Source organism: Dendrobium catenatum, unplaced genomic scaffold (assembly GCF_001605985.2).
Source record: "Dendrobium catenatum unplaced genomic scaffold, ASM160598v2 fragScaff_scaffold_925, whole genome shotgun sequence".
Taxonomy (NCBI): domain Eukaryota; kingdom Viridiplantae; phylum Streptophyta; class Magnoliopsida; order Asparagales; family Orchidaceae; genus Dendrobium; species Dendrobium catenatum.
In genome coordinates this window covers 370,272-389,464 of record NW_021319387.1, presented here as the reverse complement: position 1 = coordinate 389,464, position 19,193 = coordinate 370,272, and the positions used below count along the sequence as shown (strand labels likewise).

The following is a 19,193-nucleotide window of genomic DNA, read 5'->3' as shown; positions in this document are numbered from 1 at the left end:
TTTCGCACCTCGCCGGACTTTTCTCCATCCGGACTTCTACCCAACGTCGAACGTCTGTCAGTCGCCAGACTTTTGCCATTCATCAGACTTGTACCCATGGGCGGAGGGAGGGGGGCGGCAAGGGGGGGCACGTGCCCCCCCTAAAAAAGCTGATTTATTTCAATATAGGGTCTCCAATTTCAGCCCTCATGGGCTTTAAAGCTGAACAAATGCAGTTTTGGCCTAGTCTTTTCTTCTCTTGGAAGCAGTAAATCATCCATTTATGTCATATTGGGACTTTTTTTTTTTACTTTTTTTTTATTTAGCGATATTTTAGATAAACAAACTTCTACCAAATAATGAATCTGTCATGAATCATTTTTTTTTAATTTAGTACTTTTTTCTGGACAGTTTCTGTTCAGATTTTTAATCTGTGATTAGAGAAAAAATTGACTTCCTAATGAAAAATGAAGTTTATATTAATTTTTTAGTCATATTTTGTTTATCCTTTTATGAAATTGAATTGTAATTGATATGCTCTTGTGGTGTTTGATAAAATGTTTCTTTGTCAAAATACTGACTAGATTATTACTTTCTTGTTTAGATAATCCAAACTGACAAAAAATTTATAGAAAGATATTTTAAGAAGTTTTTAAAATCAAGCTTATTGATGACTTTAGGTGAGAAAAAAAAAATGACGAAGAGCAAAATAAGAAAAGAAGTTGCATAGTAAAAGAATTATCAAAAGATTTTGAAGTAGATTTAAATCATCCATCTGATTATGGTTTGCGAAATCCTATTAATGAATAGATTTCTAATATTCAATACCAAGTTTGAAGGTTGTACTTGCATAGCGGTCCATGTCTCCCATGCAATCATGAATTTCTTTGAAAAAAAAATTGTGCCCCCCCTATAAGAAGTTCCTGGCTCCGCCACTGCTTGTACCCAACGTCGGATTTCTACCCGTCACCAGATTTGCACCCGACCTTGAACTTATGCATAACGCTGGACTTCCACCTGTCACCGGACTTCTGCCCGTCGCCGGGCTTTCGTCGAACTTATACCCGAAGTCGAACTTTCGCCCATCATCAGATTTCTATTCGACGCCGGAACATGACTTCTACCTGTCGCTGGATTTCCGTCGGACTTCTATCTAATACCGGAGTTCCGTCCATCGTTGAACTTCTACCTGACGTCGAACTTCCGCCCATCGCCAGACTTCCGACCATCTTCACTAGCCGACTATGGTCCTTCCGACCTTCTTGACTGACTACAATCCTTTCAACCTCCGCCGCCTACCGACTACGGTCCTTCCGTCCTCCTTCGCCAACTACAGTCTTTCGACCTCCATTGGCAGACAACAGTCTTTCAGATCTCTGTCGCCCACTAACAATGATCCTTTCGACCTTCGTCGCCCGCTAACTACAATCCTTCCAACCTCCTTCGTCGATTACAGGCCTTCCGACATCTGTCACCAGACTATGGTCTTTCCGACCTCAGACACCCGCCGACTATGATCCTGCTGACCAAACGCACATATCAATATTGATTTTTCCAATTTCTACAATGTAATGCATTCAATATGATGTATATTTGTTACATCAAACCATGACCTTCCCTCCAATAAAGGGCATCGTTTGTAATAACCTATAAATACTAGTGGATTTATTTAAACTGGGTTAGGCCCTGTGGTTTTTTTTCATCTTTTCAGTATTTTCCATGTAAAAAATCTTGGTATCTCTTGTAAATACTGCACACTCTCTCTTATTTGATTGTATGTTGGATCTTCGTACAAAGCTAAGACGTTAAACTTTATATTTTTCTGGCACTGTGAATATTCCAAGGTGCAACAATATTCATGTTATTATGAGAAAATAGAACTCATATTTCTATTGAAAAGTTATTGTTTGTCCAAAATAAAATTTTGATCTTATTTCTTCAAATAAAATTATAGTACATATACTTATTTAAATATGATTATCATAAGGTATGTAAAAATATATTTTTTTGAAATATTTTATGCTCAGTTTTTAGTTCTTTTTAAAAAATAATAAATGTTAAATTACGAAATGTGTAATTCAAATTAATGATTTTTCAAATAATCTCTGCAGCAGATTCCCTTAATCGTTAAAAAGAAAAAAAGAAAAAGAAAACAAGAGAGAGAGAACGCCCCTTTCCCGTTCTCCTGTTGTCTTTTTCTCCAAGCAAAGATTATTGCTTCCTCTCGTAGTTCTCACTTTTCGTTGTTCGAGTAAACTGCAGACAACTCATTCTCTCTCCCGTCCCAGCTTCCTCGTTCTGAACTAGACGAGCCTTAGTCATCTTCTTCGATCATGGCGGTGGTGAGCTCGGCGAGCGGCCTACTAGCCATGCTGAACGAGGAGCATCCAGTCCTCAAGCTGCATGCGCTCCAGAAACTCAACTCCCTTGTTAATCTTTTCTGGCCAGAGATCTCCACAAGCGTCCCCACAATGTGAGCCCTAAATTTACTTTTCATTCCTTGCTCCTCTTTCTACTCACATCTAAATTAGGGTTTTGGGCCTCTGCAGTACTGCGGGCATCGCCGGTCTATTTTTGATAGTGAAGAAGCAGAAAAAAAGGAACTGTATAAGATGATGTTGATATATACATATGGAAATAGTTTTCTAACTTTAATCATTTCTTGTTTAAATTTGTGATTTTTGATGGTTTGAATTCGTGCCCAGAGGGCCAGATTGCGGGGGCGTCATGACCATTTTATATTGTTAATTGCAATTTCCGACGTTTCCTTAATTTTTGATATTCTCCAATGAAAGGGAATAGGAGTTCATCAAATGTTTTTCTTGCAAAACTGAGCTTTTTTTTATTTGATAATATGTAGAGAAAGCTTATATGAGGACGAGGGCTTTGATCAGAGGCAGCTTGCTGCGCTTGTTGTTTCAAAGGTCTTGTTCTACTTCAATTCAGGCTTTTTAACTTGTGGTGATGGACAGTTTGGTTTATTGACATCAATGATATTCTTGCCTCTTGCTGCTGATAGGTATTTTACTACCTTGGAGAGCTTAATGACTCTTTGTCGTATGCGCTTGGTGCTGGTGCTATGTTTGATGTTTCCGAAGATTCTGACTATGCTCATACCCTCCTCGGTTGGAACTGTTTTTGCTTTTCTGTGCCGGTACTAACTGCTTCTAAGAAGTTTCTCTAGTGTGCTCATAGTTTTTTTTTTCCTCTTTTGTGGTTTACAGCCAAAGCCATTGATGAATATGCTAGCTTGAAGTCAAAAAGTGACAAAATGGGTGAAGAAGGGACAAAAATTGATCCTAGATTGGAAGCTATAGTGGAGAGAATGCTGGACAAGTACGAAAAAAAAAAAAAATACTTGATTGACTTATAGTGTTATGCTGCGATAGATCTTAACCCCTTTTGTTACAGGTGTATCTTGGATGGAAAATATCAACAAGCCATGGGTATGGCTGTTGAGTGTAGGAGGCTGGACAAGTTAGAAGAGGCAATTACTCGAAGTGACAATGTCCATGGCGCTGTTTCATACTGCATAAATCTTTCACATGCGTATGTTTATCACAGAGAATATCGATGCGAGGTAAGTAATTGTGCTCCAAAAAAATTAGCTGTTCATCTTCCATTAATATCCATGATTATGTATTAGTCAATGCTAATATTTTTTATTTTTCTGTTTTAGCAAGCATAAGTGGATGCTTATATTTGTTAGTATGGTGAAGTACTTATGTATTCGTGTATTTCTATGCATGTCCTTCTGTTATATATATATATATATATATTTAAGGCTTTCCTTGTACCTGTATTGTACTCGTTCTCAAATTTTTCCCATGTCCTGTATAATGTTCATTCTTCAAAGAAGAAACTAAAAAAAATAGTGATATTTTTTAGGTTTCACATTTCATTTACTTCAAATAAAAAATGAGAACTGAATTTGTTTGTCTAGTTTTAAAAATAATTTCCTTTTTTTTCACAAGTTTTGATAAATGCTCTATTAAAGATTGTAATTAAGTTATTTATTGTGTTTATGTATCTGTAGATTCTTCGCCTCCTTGTTAAAATATATCAAGGACTGCCATCTCCGGATTACGTAAACATTTGCCAATGCCTTATGTTTCTGAATGAACCTGAGACTGTTGCAAGGATAGTGGAGAGACTTCTACGGTCTGATAGCAAGGTAATTGATTTACTTCCATTGTTTTTCATATGCAATCCTTATACTGAAGTAATTTGGAACTGAATCGTGCAATTTAGTTTTGAAACTGAGTGCCTGGAGATGTATTCCAGGATGATGCTCTTCTAGCATTTCAGATTGCTTTTGATCTTGTTGAGAATGAACATCAAGCTTTCCTACTAGATGTTAGAAATCACCTATACTTGAAACCTGAAGCAGCAAGCCTTCCAGACGATGGATCTGTTGGTATGAAATCTGAAAATGGAAATGCTGATGAAGCTGATAATGCTGTTAGTGGAGCACAAGATGTTCTCATGGCGGAGAGTTCTCATGCACCCAATGGTAATTTAGATCCTACGGAAGTTGCATACAATGGAAAACTTACCAAAATAAAGGGAATTTTTTCTGGGGAAACATCAATACAGCTGACATTACAATTTTTATATAGCCACAACAGGTGCGTCCAGACTTCGTAAAATCTTTATTCTTTAATCTTTAATGTATTTATGTCTGTTTTGCATGTACAGGTCAGATCTTTTGATTTTGAAATCTATAAAGCAGTCGGTGGAAATGAGAAATAGTGTGTGTCACAGTGCTACCATCTGTGCAAATGCTCTTATGCATGCAGGAACAACAGTGGACACCTTCCTGAGAGAGAATTTGGTAAAGAATAGATTATTCTGAATTATTGTTTCCTACTGGAAATGTCGGTTTTTTCCTCCAAATCGTGTAAAACTGTATTCTTTGATCTGGCAGGATTGGTTGAGCCGAGCAACCAATTGGGCTAAATTTAGTGCTACTGCTGGCCTTGGGGTTATCCACAGAGGGCACCTCAAGCAAGGTCGAGCTCTTATGGCACCTTATCTGCCTCAGACTGGTGCTGCTGGCGGCGGCAGTCCTTATTCAGAAGGTGGGGCCCTTTATGCCTTGGGTCTTATTCATGCTAATCATGGTGAAGGAATCAAACAGTTCCTTAGGGATAGCCTACAAAACACTGGCTCAGAGGTAGTAGATTTTTTTGAGTTCTGTATGCTCTCTACTTCATTGAGCTTAAATCCAAATTTTAACCTACTTGGCAATGGTGGATTGTTTTGAACTTGCAGGTTATTCAGCACGGGGCTTGCTTAGGTCTTGGATTGGCTGCTTTGGGAACAGCTGATGAGGAAATATATGAGGAGGTAAAAAATATCCTTTTTAATGATAGTGCAGTAGCGGGTGAAGCTGCTGGTATCAGCATGGGCTTGCTTATGGTTGGAACAGCAAGTGATAAGGCCAGTGAAATGCTTGCATATGCACACGAAACACAACATGAGAAGATCATCAGGTAATTTTGAGTAACTGAGAAAGGATAAAATCTTTCTTGTGGTTTTCATTGGTCTTTGTATCATGTTCTACGCCATCTACTTTTTCTTCTGTTTATGAAATGTTTGCCCATGGATTTTGGGGGCAGGAGTCCTTTAGCGGATGTGTACAAATTAAAAGCTGCTTTGGATAACTTTGTTTTTTTTTTTTTTTTTTTTTTCAAATTTTAGCTTGTTTTTATTTTATTTTATTTATGCTCTAATATAAAATAAAAACATGATTAGTATTCTTATGCATTTATTACTGTCAAAGACAAAAAACAAAAAAATATGTTCAAGATTACGGCCTCATTAGTGAGATCCTTGTTTGTACTGTTAGTAACCTCACGGCCCGTAGCCCAAACCAATGTTCTTATTTTCATCTAAGTATATGGAAGTAGAAGGGACATTCATTGGTTGCTTCTCCAATATCATCTTTGAATCATCATCGGAGCACAAGAACTCACTAAAGAAAATCACTAGCAGCGGCTCCCCAATGCTTGCTGATTGCAACATCTTTCCTTCTCAAACAAAATCAGAAATGCCTAATCCACATGCATTGTATCATTTGATCACCCAAAAAGAAGCACAAATGCTTCCAACTGAGGTGATTGAGAAGGGATGCTTGAGAGATTTTGATGTTGGGGGAGATGGGGATGGGTATTGAGGTGGACCTGGAAGGGGGGTTCATGAACTTTGATTAGGTGAAGCACCAAGCCCATTAGTGATGGAAAGGAGGATCTTTTTCATCTTTGAACAGAACTTCGTGAGATTGATGATGGTGCTGCTCCCATCAATATTGAACTAGTTGAAGATGGAGCATAAAGGGTGGAAATCTGATTTGGTGTTATGATGTTGTTGATGTCAATATGTTTCCTGGGCATGATAACAATGGAGCTTGAGGCTGGAGAGAACAACTTTGATGTTGAGATTGACGGTGGCAAAGTGAGGAAGGTGCGAAAGATAGACCTGCAAGTGTAAGCAAATTATAAGAAGAGGTTGAGTTTTTAAATTAATATTATTCTTAGTCTTATAAGTTTAACAAGGAACAATAAAAAAAACTTTTGGATAATATTTTTAAAAAATAGGGAAAAAGGCATGCTTGTGTATGGTTGAGAAAGTTGTGAAAAAAGGAACTGATAAAAAAAGAAGATATGCCATACAGATGTAATTAACAAGAAAAGAATGCCACGAAATTTGATTAAAAAAACATAGCAATGTGATAATGGACAAGAAAAGCATACATCATATGCCAAAAAATAAAGACAGACTGATGAGTTATGCAAGCTTACAAAGTCGCTTGTGTTTTGCCAAAAGAGAGGCATTAGTAAGCCGCTGTCATATCTCATCTTTTAGACAAAATGCTCTAGTCAGCGTAAATTGTGTAGGTTTCTCCTCGCTTTACTTGAGTACCTAAGGAGCTATGTTGCTAGTGCCTTGATTAATACATATGTTGTAAATGAAAAATGTTAAGCTGGTTGTTTGGTGGAACTGTGAATGATCAGGTGCAGTGGCCTAATTTATGAGAATTGTCGGAGTAACAGTTGTTGATGATATGCTAACAAGTACTTGCTTGCGTTGGTAAATGGAGTTGAGAGAATCAATATGCAGTGCTTTGATGTGAAGGTTTAGGCTAATGTCTTAAAATTAAAATACTTAGAAGAAGTTTTAAAGGATTTATGAAAAATAGAACAAACAATTTATTCAGTTCATGAATTGTGAAGTCTTCATAAAATTGTTGCCAAAGCTATGTTCATGATGATTGTAGTGACAACAATAATGAAAATAACAGTGCGATTTTTTCGTGTTTTTCTATTTCATCTCAAGGCTCATTTGGTTATTTGCAAAGATAAAATATGATTAACATGATGATGATTTCATTTTCAGCTTTTTTATGTGAAAATGAATTCCTTACGTTTTGTGGAGTTTGAAATAAATGTTAATAGCTAACTACATGCAATCAAAATGGATTTAACCTTTTTTTTCGTAACATGTTTTCTACCATTTTTAAGAACATGTTTTCTAACTTCAGACAACCAATTGAACCCTTGGGGTTATTGTACTTCACATGATTATGAGCTAAAACATGTTTTAACTAAATGATCTTTGTGTTAATATGGATACTATTTTTACTAGTATAGACTGTCTATGGTGTCAAAATTTGCTTGTTTTTGTGCTTTATTATCACCTATGCAATTGGTTTCACTTAGTGTTTCAATGCTGCTTGCCAGTAATATGTACCTAATTTTAGTTTTCTTTGTCGTGAACTTATTTTGGTTCTTGCCCTTTTTTGCAGAGGCCTGTCTCTTGGCATAGCATTAACTGTATATGGTAGAGAAGAAGAAGCTGATACTTTGATCGAACAGCTCACTAGGGATCAAGATCCAATACTTCGCTATGGTGGCATGTATGCGTTGGCCATGGCTTACAGAGGAACAGCTAATAACAAGGCGATACATCAGCTCCTCCATTTTGCTGTCTCCGATGTTAGTGATGATGTTAGAAGGACAGCCGTTCTTGCCCTTGGATTTGTTTTGTACTCTGAACCTGAACAAGTCAGTTTGCTGCAACTAGAAAATTTTCTTTTTGATTTAATTTACAAAGGTGCAATGATGTGTACTTTGTTTTTTTTCCCCTAGTTTGTGAGGGCAGATCCCAAATCACATTGTCTTGAGAATCATCTTGAATTTTCTATTATGAATTTATTTGATAAATTGCTCACTCTACTTTTTTATTTCAGACACCAAGAATTGTTTCTCTACTTTCGGAGTCATACAACCCGCATGTTAGATATGGTGCAGCTCTAGCCATAGGCATCTCTTGTGCTGGAACTGGTCTAAGTGAAGCCATTTCTTTGCTGGAGCCATTGACATCAGATGTTGTTGATTTTGTTCGTCAAGGGGCTCTAATAGCTATGGCAATGGTTATGATACAGACAAATGAATCTTGTGACCATCGTGTGGGAACATTTAGGTATACGTTTTGTTGTCTGAATTCTAGATTTAGTGCTTCTCTTGCTATAAGCAATGCTTTACATTGCTCTGCTTGCAGGCGTCAGTTGGAAAAAATAATTCAGGATAAGCATGAAGATACAATGAGCAAGATGGGTGCCATTTTAGCTTCTGGAATTCTGGATGCTGGTGGAAGGAATGTTACAATTAGTTTGCTTTCTAAAACTAGGTATAATAAAATAACAGCTGTTGTTGGACTGGCAGTATTTAGCCAATTTTGGTACTGGTATCCCCTCCTGTACTTCATTAGCTTGTCCTTCTCACCAACTGCATTTATTGGTCTAAATCATGATCTCAAAGTTCCAAGATTTGAATTTGTATCAAATGCCAAGCCTTCTTTGTTTGAGTATCCTCGACCAACTACACCACCTTCATCAACATCAACAGTTAAGCTACCCACCGCTGTTTTATCAACATCTGCTAAAGCAAAAGCTAGAGCGAAGAAAGAGGCAGAGCTAAAGGGCAGTGCTGACAAGCCCTCCTCTGAAAGTGTTTCTGCTAGCTCAAGTTCAGGGAAAGGTCCCAAAGCTACCGAGAAAGATTCCGAGTCAGTGCAGGTATGCAATTTCTGTATCTGTGGGTAAATTTTTATAGGTCACACTTTTTGTCGGCTATCCTAAATTTGCATGGCTTCTGTAGAAATAACTAGCATATGGCCCTATGAAACAGAAAATCTAGTGATTCTTGTAACCGCCTCTTAGCATTTTGGGCATATCTTTTGAATTTCTTGTGGAAATCTAGTGATTTAAAGCTTTATTTTTCTCTAACTCAATTATTTATAACTTTGCTATTGATAGCTTTGGCTAACACAGCCTTCATCGGACCCAGATGCTGCCCTGGAACACCCCCCTCCATACCCTCTATAATGATAGAAATATATATTTTATAAAGAGGCACAAGGTTAGTTATAAAATTTTAAGTAGAGTCATTAAAGGGGGAATTCTTCGATACAAGAGTCAAATGAAAATGCACGTGATATTTTTTCAAAAATGAGCAATATTGTAAGGAGTATGTAGGGATCGAATTCATGATCTCATGGTTGAGAGATAGGGTATGGATCAAGAATGGGATCCGATAAAAATGAGGAAGGAGTTTGCGTATGGAGAAAACCCGAATAAGGAGTTTGCGTAAGCCCCTGCTATGGGCCCCACTTGGGGTTAAATCCATTTTGGGAGGGAAATTTTTTAATGAGGGGCAGTTTTAGGGAATTTGTATTTTTTCCTTTGTCTTTAATTATGAGTTATGGAGAGATTTTGGCTCTCATCTCGAATTTGAATCTTTTTTGAGATCTAGGATTTGTTTTTGGGCTCTTGGCGTTGCCGGAGATTGTGGAGAGTATTTCCTTCCTCTCGAATTGAAGGAAAATTATATATTGCAAGTGATTTTCATCTACTAGTGGAATACAAGTGTTAAATTGAAGGGCTGTTTTAGGGAATTTGTATTTTTTCTTTGTCTTTAATTAGGAGTTATGGAGAGATTTTGGCTCTCATCTCGAATTTGAATCTTATTTGAGATCTAGGGTTTGTTTTTGGGCTCTTGGGTTGCCGGAGATTGTGGAGAGTATTTACTTCCCCTCGAATTGAAGGAAAATTGTATCTTGCAAGTGCTTTTCATCTACTAGTGGAATACAAGTGTTTGCTTTGATTTCCTATGAATTTCTCTTAAGTTTCTCTCGGATTTCCCACTGTTTGGGCTGTTTTCTCTCTGCGAACAGCAGTTTTCCTCTTTGTTTTGTACTAATTTTGGGTAGGTTTGCTTGCGAACTCAAGTATTACCTTAGGGTTATTTGCGAACTCAAGTATTTCCTATAACATTTTATGACAATACTTTTCTCCATTCGCTTTGATTTTATATTGATAGGATCTTGAGTTCGCTTAATTGCTCCATAAAGCTTTAAATCGCAAGTCCCTTCCAATTTCAATAGTCTTCCACACTTCCAATTCCAATCAAACACATATGTATATGTTTAAATGTCACGACTTACCCTGGAAGCTTAAAATTTCGTAGTGGAATAAATAGTTGGATGAAAATTTTAAACATTTTCACATCACTTTCAGCATGTGAACTTCTAATTTAAAAACGGCCCAACTGAATCATGATTTTTATTCATAAACAATTCATACATAATATATATTTAAAAAAATAAAAATTAATGCATATTATTTTATTACCATACCTCATTTTTGAGATTATCCTTTTGCTATACATGAACTCTCTTCTTTTATTTATATAGGCTAAAGGGATTTTTCTTGAAAATATTTATCAATTAGAGGACGAGCTAAATAACTCGGTGGTTAATTATATTTCTATTATGTAATAAGTCAAGGATTTAGAAAATATTATGCCAGTCTTTGTAAATAAATAAATAGAACATTTTCACATCACTTTTAGCATGTATTGTTCCAATTTGAAAAGAGCCAATTGAGCCATAACTTTTATTTACGAGCAAGTCATAGATCACACCATATCTTTGTCCTCTATATCTACAAAATATATATTTTTTAAAATAAAAAATTAATATATATTATTTTAATAGAATACCTCATCTCTGAGGTTATCATTTTGCTATACACGAATTCTCTTCTTTCATTTATTTAGGTTAAAGGTGATTTTCTTGAAAGTATTTATCAACTAAAGGATAAGTTAAATAACTCAATGGCTAATTATATTTCTAATTCATAATAAAATGCATGCAAGTTTTTGTAAATAAATGAAGAGTATGTTTCTTTTTCTTAAATAGTATGAAAATATATTTGTAACAATGGTCGAATAAGGAATTGTTAATTTTCCTTATTATTTCATATCTTATCTTATAATACACCTATCTGAAGTGTCGCCATCTGAATGTGCACCATTAAAGGCACAACATTTCATAACTTTCTCCAAACCTAACCCTAGAGGAGGTAGATGAACCTTTTCTATTTTCATTTATGTGCGAGTATATTACATCTTCAACGAGCACTATAATGGATGAATTCTATCATTCAACCTTCACACTCATATAGAACATATTCATTTACATTCCTCTTATCATGCATTTACTTTAAATAGTATCTTTTGCTTCTCATATCATAACTTATTATTTGATATTTAATTGTGAAGTGTCATATTTCGTAAATTGAGAAAGAAAAATCACTTTTGATGTTTGTAATATCAATCTGGTATTAATCAGGACATTTTTCAATGCATATAATAAAGCTTTAAATTAATGCATTTGATTTAGAGGAAAATGAAAATAATTATTATAAAATTGGAAAATAATTATCCACTTTTATTTGGAAAATTTGTTTGCCGCTTGAATATTGTCTCCTTACTGATGCATATATATTAATAAATAAGATTCTAAAAATATGCTTCATTTAAAAATTCCAAACTCACCTTTTTGTAACTCCTCTCATCTATATTGCATTTTGTTATTATTTTTATCATTTTTGGTTACTTTATTATCATAATAGTCGAAATCCCTAATTTATTCTTTATCATAGTGAAATAGTAAAATTCTAATTTTCCTCGACAACATAATAAATTTTTATTTGTTCTTTTTGTTTTATTCCTTAAATGATATCTTTATTGTTAAATTTAATAAATTGAAAAATTGTTGATAAATTGAATATATTTTTATAAATTCTTAACTTCAAGTAATTTTTAATAAATTCATTTAATCTAACAAGGTTTCAAATTGGGCAATTGGGTATTGATGTGCCTTTCCTGCGTGAGGCGAGGAGTAAGCCTCATAATAAAAAAATTGTGTAGAGTGAAAGAAGGATTAAAAGTGATTTTTTATATAATACCTATATAATATGTTAAAGGATGACATATTAACTTTCTATTGAATTTTGAAATAATAAATTGACATACATATGAAACAAATAAAATTGCACAAGACATAAAGTGACAAGTGATTAATTGTATGAAATAGAATTGAAATTCAAATAGTATAAGAGCATAACAACATAAATTATAAGAATTACATAAAAATGTTTTAAAACATCAAATTCAACTCCAAATTTCTTTTTTCCTGATTCCCTACTCATATAAAAAAGTTGAAATAGTTGACAACAAGTCAAAAATCATCTACACTGTTATCACTGATGGGGCCTTTATTTGAGTTGTCATCTTAACAAATTGGTCTCTGATCTAGCTCATCCTACAGAGTCCAATGCCTCCTAATTTGATTATTCATTTATTTCAATTATCTTCCTCTTTCATAAGTATTAGTCATCAATATAAAGATGTGATCAATAATTCAAAATTTAAGAGGTGGTGGTGGTACACAACTTTCAAGCGATCTTGACAATGGCTACGATGATGTTGGCTACTGGATATCAAGGAAGTCGAGAGGATGCTGTTGTGGTTTAGGAGTGCATGAAGGTGTGATTTGTTTGGTACTTTAGTTTAGGATTTAAATAAGTTTTAATAAAAAATATATAAATATGTTGAGGCGACGCCTCACTCTAGCGAGGTGAGGAGTGCCTCAGCCGAACTATAGGCGAGCCTCATATTGCATAATTTGAAACAATATATTCTAATTCTCTCTTCTTACTGTTTTTTTAAATATTTCAAAATATTTCAATTATACTGAATCTAAATTTATTACTTAATTATATCATCTCAATTTTATTATTTCATCCAAAATTATTGCATTATATTTAAATTAAAAATATGAATTAATATATAATTTCTAAATTTATCTTTATATACTATAATTAAACAAACTTTTAATTAAAATCATAATTTCTTCTTCTTCTTATTGAAACCCTAGGAAATCCTTGGAAGACTTTTTAGTCATAAAATTTGATATAAGTAGTATATATTGTAGAAGGAAAGTTACCTCTTAGCTTGAAGGTAGAAGAATATTATATTTTGATGTCGAAATAATAGCCTTATGATATTGACATGGACTCCTTAATTAGTCGACCGCTCCCCTTGATCCACTCGGCTTTGGCTTCAAAAATGAATGCTCATGCATTTGCTTGCTCGCTGGTACTCATGTATGCTTGGCTCAGCTCTTGATCTTAGCTATTAGTGTGTTCACTTGCACATGCTTGCTTCTTTATCTCACCCCCTCTTTCTTGCAAAATAACACTCCCTATTTCTCTCCTTTTCGGTCTCCGTCTCTTTCTATCTCTTGCACTCACTCTTTGTCTTTCTTGATCTCTTAAAGCTCACCCAACTTATTGAATGACACCTTTGGGGATATATGTCATATAAGATAAGGATGATACTTCAATTAATTATTATTTATATAATTTCAGCTTAATTGTATAATATCAATTAAGATACAAAGAGGCCCGTAAGGAGTCTAAGAAAGCAATATGTGATGCAAAGATTTTAGCTTTTATTGATTTATATAATAAATTAGATATTAAGGAGGGTAAAAGATATATGTATAAGTTAGCCAAACAAAGATATAAAAGTAGTAAGGATTTAGTGCAAGTGAAGTGCATTAAGGATGAAAATTAAAAAAGTACTTTTTTTGAAGAAGATATTCAACAAAAATGGATGAGATATTTTGCTAAACTTTTCAATGAAGATTATGAGAATATGATTGACTTTAGTGACCTTAACATCCTAAATGAAAATAAAGATTTTTTTTATCGTCGTGTTAGTAAAATCGAAGTTAGAGAGGCTTTAAAGAAAATGAAGTGTGGAAAAGCTGTTGGACTTGATGATATTCCAATAGAGGTGGAAATGCTTTGAAGATGAAGGAATGTCTTGGATTACTAAACTCTTAGTATTATTTTGAAGACTAAAAGGATGCCAGAGTGGAGAATGGGTGTGTTGATTCCTATTTTTAAGAATAATGGTGGTGCACAAGATTTTGCGAATTATAGAGGAATTAAGTTAGTGCGTCATATTTTCAAACTTTGGGAGAGAGTTATGGAACATAGGTTGCGACGTGATACTAATGTTTCTCAAAATCAAACTGGATTAATGCCGGGTAGGTCTACTATGAAAGCTATGCATTTATTGAGAGGTTTGATGGAGAAGCATAGAGAGAATAAGGAGAATCTTCATATGATATTTATTGATTTAGAGAAAGCATATGATAAAGTTCCAAGATAAGTGCTTTAGAGAGTTCTAGAAAAGAAAGGGGTTAATAATGCTTATATTCAAGTTATTAAGCATACGTATGTAGGAGCTGTTACTTGTGTTCAAACACAAGCTTGTTTGACTAAGTTTTTTCCTATTTCAGTTGGATTATATCAAGGATCAACCTTAAGCCCATGTTTTTTTGCTTTAGTCATGGATGTTCACTAGACATTTACAAAAGGTTGTACCTTGGTGTATGCTTTTTATTAATGATATTCTCCTTGTTGATAAGATTAGAGAGGGATTTGAAGGTAAACTTGGATTATGGAGGTTAACTTTAGAGTTTAAAAGCTTTCATTTGAGATATCTAAAATTGAATATATTGAGTGTAATCTTAGTTATAATAAATGTAGTTGGGGGATTGTGACTTTGGGCGATCCAGTCATTAATAAAAGTACACGTTTTAGATATACTGGGCCTATTGTTTAGAGTGATAGTGAAATAAATGAGGATATTATTAGCAAAATTCAAGTTGGATGGTTGAAGTGGAGGAATGCATCAGACTTGTTATCTATAGAAAAGTCCCCCTCCAACTGAAGGGAAATATAAGATGGTGGTGAAACATGCAATGCTTTATGATGTAGAATGTTGGTCATTAAAAGAGAAGCATAATATTAAGTTAAGTGTTGCAGAGATGATGATGCTCATGTGGATGAGTGAGTTTACTCTTAGGGACAAGATACGAAATGAGGATATACGTGAAAATGTTGGAGTAGCTCCAGTGGAAGATAAGATTATAGAGAGTTGCCTTAGATGGTTTGGTCACATAAAATGATGGCCTTTTGATGACCTGATTAGATTTGGCTATGTTAAGAAAGGTAGAGGTAGACCTAAAAAGAATTGGTTAGAAAATATAAGAAGGGACCTTTCTTTTTTAGATTTAAATGAGAATTTGATTCTTATTATTACACAATGGAGAAAAAATATGCATGTAGCCGATCCCACATTGTGGGATAAAGGCTTGATGTTGTTGTTGTAAAATATCAATTAGTTTGAATTGATCAAAATTTAAGTTTTTGCAATATCCCCTTATAAAGTCTTTTCTTCAAACTTTAGAATACAGCAATAGAAATCTAGCCTAATTGCAGGGTTGTGAGTATAGTTTTAGCATTGTTTTCCTTCTCCCATGTTTCATCGCATTTTGTGCTGTAAATTAATAAAATCATATAAAAAATGCCTCTATCTTGCTGTTGTTTCACATTATATCGCAATATTCTTTATGCTTCCTCCATGTATGTAAGATTAGGTTAAATTTCTATGTGATATGAAATAAACTTACTAGATTCATCAAATACATATTTCTGTAATATGGAGATGTGAAACACATTGTGTATTCTATATATTTTTCGGTAAAGTTAGTTTATAAGCTATTTTTTAAGAATTTCATAAAGGCCAATATATCATGGACTTAACTTTCTTATTTTACCAAAATATTTTACACCCTTCATAAGACTAACCTTGAGAAAAACAAATTCTCCAACATCAAAGTTCAATGGTCACTAATTTATATTATAATATTGTCTTAATTTGTCTTACATAGCTTTTAATCTATCATGAATCAAAGGAGTTTTGTTAGTAGCTTTATCTGTGAATTCAACACCAATTTGATTCAATGTTTAAAATTGTGTATTCGGGTATTGAGGAGTTTTGCATTCGTGAGGCGAGGTGTAAGCCTCAAGGCGTTTTGAGGCGTAAGCCTCAAAATCAAAAGATTGCGTAAACATAAAATGATAAATTTTTTATATGCTAATGAGTGAATAATATAAAACATAAAAAACATAAGATATGAAGTGAAATAAAAAAATCCCAATAATAAGACAACATGAAATATAGTTCAACTCAGAATTCTATCTTTACTGTATTCTTTTCATTAACATATAATTCCAAGTTTCAAAAACAAATAACAATGACATATCACATAAGAACTCATAAGTCATCAACACTGTCATCACTAAGGGGTTCTTCATTTGAATCATCATTATGATGAACTGCTCTCTCCCCTTCCTCCTCTCCTATAGAGTCCAATGTCGGGCATTTACTTCAAGATTTATGTAAGTTTTAATATATATAGCGTGAGGTGTAAGCCTCATGCCAGTGAGGCGAGGCGGGCCTCAACCAAGTTGAGGCGCAAGCCTCATAAAAAAAACTCGAGGCGTAAGCATCGAGGCATTTTTTACTGGAATTGCGCAAAGGCGGGCCTCAAGACGAGCCTCATATTGTGCAAATTTAAACCATGATTTGATTCTTTTTTCACCTATTTATGCCCACATAACAGTTTTATATATTTTCTTTCATAGAGAGCTTCATATGATGTCATTCCAATGCTTGCCTGATAACTATTATTGTAAGCAAACTCTATTAGCGTAACATATGATTCCTATTCTCCTCCAAAATCAGAACACATCTTTTAAAGTCCTAATTCTTCTTTTTGATTGGCCATCTATTTATGGGTTTAATGTGGTGAAAATCAACTTTGTGCTCAAGACTTTATACACTTTCCTCTACAATGTAGATGTAAACTTGCAATCTCTATACAAAGCTATAGACTTTAGCATCTCATGCAATGTCATAATTCCATCCACACAAAACTTTTCCAAATTCACGTTAGAATCAGTATGGCTGATGCGTAGAAAATGTGCGAACTTGGACAATATGTCCATGATAATCGTAATCCATATGGCATCACGACCTTTGGTAACCCAACAATAAAATTTATAGCAATTTCATGCCACATCCATTCTGATAATAGCATGGCTTGAAATAATCCATCTGACTTTTAGTATTTGCCTTTAACTATTTGACAAGGAGGACATTTAGTAACAAATTTTGCTACTCTTTGTTTCAGCATTGGCCACCAAAACAATCCTTTAAATTCTTGATACATGTTATTACTTTCTAGATTAACCTGAGCAATGAACTTCATTTAGGATTTTTTTTTTAAATTATCGACCTTCGGAACACAAATTCTACCTCTGTACCTTAATAAATCATCCTCATCATGCTCATAGTCCTCCATATGACTTGCTTTCTTCAAATTTAAATCTTCTGAAAATAGCATCTTGCAGTAGTGCATCATGTATTCTATTTTTTGAAAGTAGATTATATCATCGCATGTTCTAATATAATGAATTTTTCATTAGCAGAGTTAATTACAAATTACTCCAATTGATTCATCTTCAATTAACTGCTCCTATTGAGTAATTAACCAATTTGCAATGCCTGACACTTTTTTGCTTAAAACATTGACAACAACATTTGCCTTCCTCGGATGATATTATATATTTAAATCATAATCTTTGAAAATTATATTTTTAACACTTATATTTCATAAAACATATAGTTGTATGTAAATTGAATATATTTTTTATAAATTTTTGACCTTAGGTATTTTATAATAAGTTCGCTTAACTTAATTATCTCTTCTTACTATTTTTATTTAAATATTTCATTTATATTTAATCTAAACTTATTACTTAATGCCTCATCACAATTATATTATTTCCCTCTAAATTATTACATTATATTTAAATTATATTTATTACTTAATATTTAATTTCTAAAATTATCTTTATAAAATTTAATTATATAAGTTTCAATTAAAGCTAAATTTTTTTTCTTAGTCCTCCTCCTCTTCCTCTTTTTTTACTTACAGAAACCTTAGAAAACCCTAGGAATACTTTCAAGTTCTAAAATCAGATTTAAGAAGAGTATATTGTTAAAAAAACTTACCTTTAGCTTGGAAAAGAAAAGTAAAAAAAATCTTATCGTTCCGCCTCAAAATTATAGCCATATGGCATTGTGAAAGCCTCCTTAGTAGGCCGAACATTCCCATTGACCTGCTTGACCTTGGCTCCGCATATGCACGCTCGCATGTTCGCTTGTGCGTTCTCTCGCTCGTTCGGCTTCGCTCTCGAACCTAGGTGCACATGCATTTCCTCTCACACACTTGCCTCTCAATCTCTATTTCTCTCCCTCTATCTTTTTTGTTTTTCTTTCTCTTGCACTCACTCTCCGTATCTCTTGATCTCCTAAATAAGAGAATAAATTGGAGATTGCTTGACTTAGTGAATGAAACGTCTGGACAATTGTCGTATAAGATAATGATAATTTTAATTTAATTATAAGATATTAATTGGTTTTGAATTAATTAAAAGCTTAAGTTATTACATGAAATATGTAATTAGGATTTTCGATTTGCATAATTTGAACTTGAGAATAGTTGGATAAAAAGAGCTGTATGTCTTAAGTTGAGGTAAAACTTAAAAAAAGATGTGTCGTCAATATGTGAAAGGAGATTGTTTAAAAAAAATGGAATCTTAAAAAGTTGATGAAACTAATGGTTAAGTTTTGCTTGAAAAAATTTTAGTAGGGTCTTGAAGTGAATAATTTGCAATTCCTGAAATTTAAGACTCGGGAGGGGGTGGCGATGTTAAAAATCTATTACTGAAAACGTTAGTTCTAAAATTAGAGATATTAATGGGACATAAAAAATGTAATGGAACTAAAAGTGTTTTGATAGTTGAGGTATTTTATGAAAGATTTATATAGTAGTCTAGGAACTGTAGAATAGAAAATATGAAATAGTTAACAAGAACTTTT

The 19,193-nt window shown here is 33.8% G+C and overlaps 1 protein-coding gene across 1 annotated transcript in view; it reads left to right on the top strand.

Moving 5' to 3' along the window:
• Nucleotides 1–2,149: 2,149 nt before the first annotated feature.
• Nucleotides 2,150–19,193, top strand: part of LOC110106451 (26S proteasome non-ATPase regulatory subunit 1 homolog A) — a 40,213-nt gene continuing 23,169 nt past the window's right edge. The window contains exons 1-13 of the mRNA XM_020836370.2: nt 2,150–2,452; nt 2,840–2,903; nt 2,999–3,104; nt 3,204–3,315; nt 3,391–3,559; nt 4,016–4,153; nt 4,264–4,607; nt 4,678–4,813; nt 4,907–5,155; nt 5,254–5,474; nt 7,787–8,045; nt 8,231–8,463; nt 8,542–9,058. Of these exons, the coding sequence (XP_020692029.1) occupies nt 2,313–2,452; nt 2,840–2,903; nt 2,999–3,104; nt 3,204–3,315; nt 3,391–3,559; nt 4,016–4,153; nt 4,264–4,607; nt 4,678–4,813; nt 4,907–5,155; nt 5,254–5,474; nt 7,787–8,045; nt 8,231–8,463; nt 8,542–9,058 (2,688 nt within the window). The 5' untranslated portion in view covers nt 2,150–2,312. The remainder of the gene's footprint in view (nt 2,453–2,839; nt 2,904–2,998; nt 3,105–3,203; nt 3,316–3,390; nt 3,560–4,015; nt 4,154–4,263; nt 4,608–4,677; nt 4,814–4,906; nt 5,156–5,253; nt 5,475–7,786; nt 8,046–8,230; nt 8,464–8,541; nt 9,059–19,193) is intronic.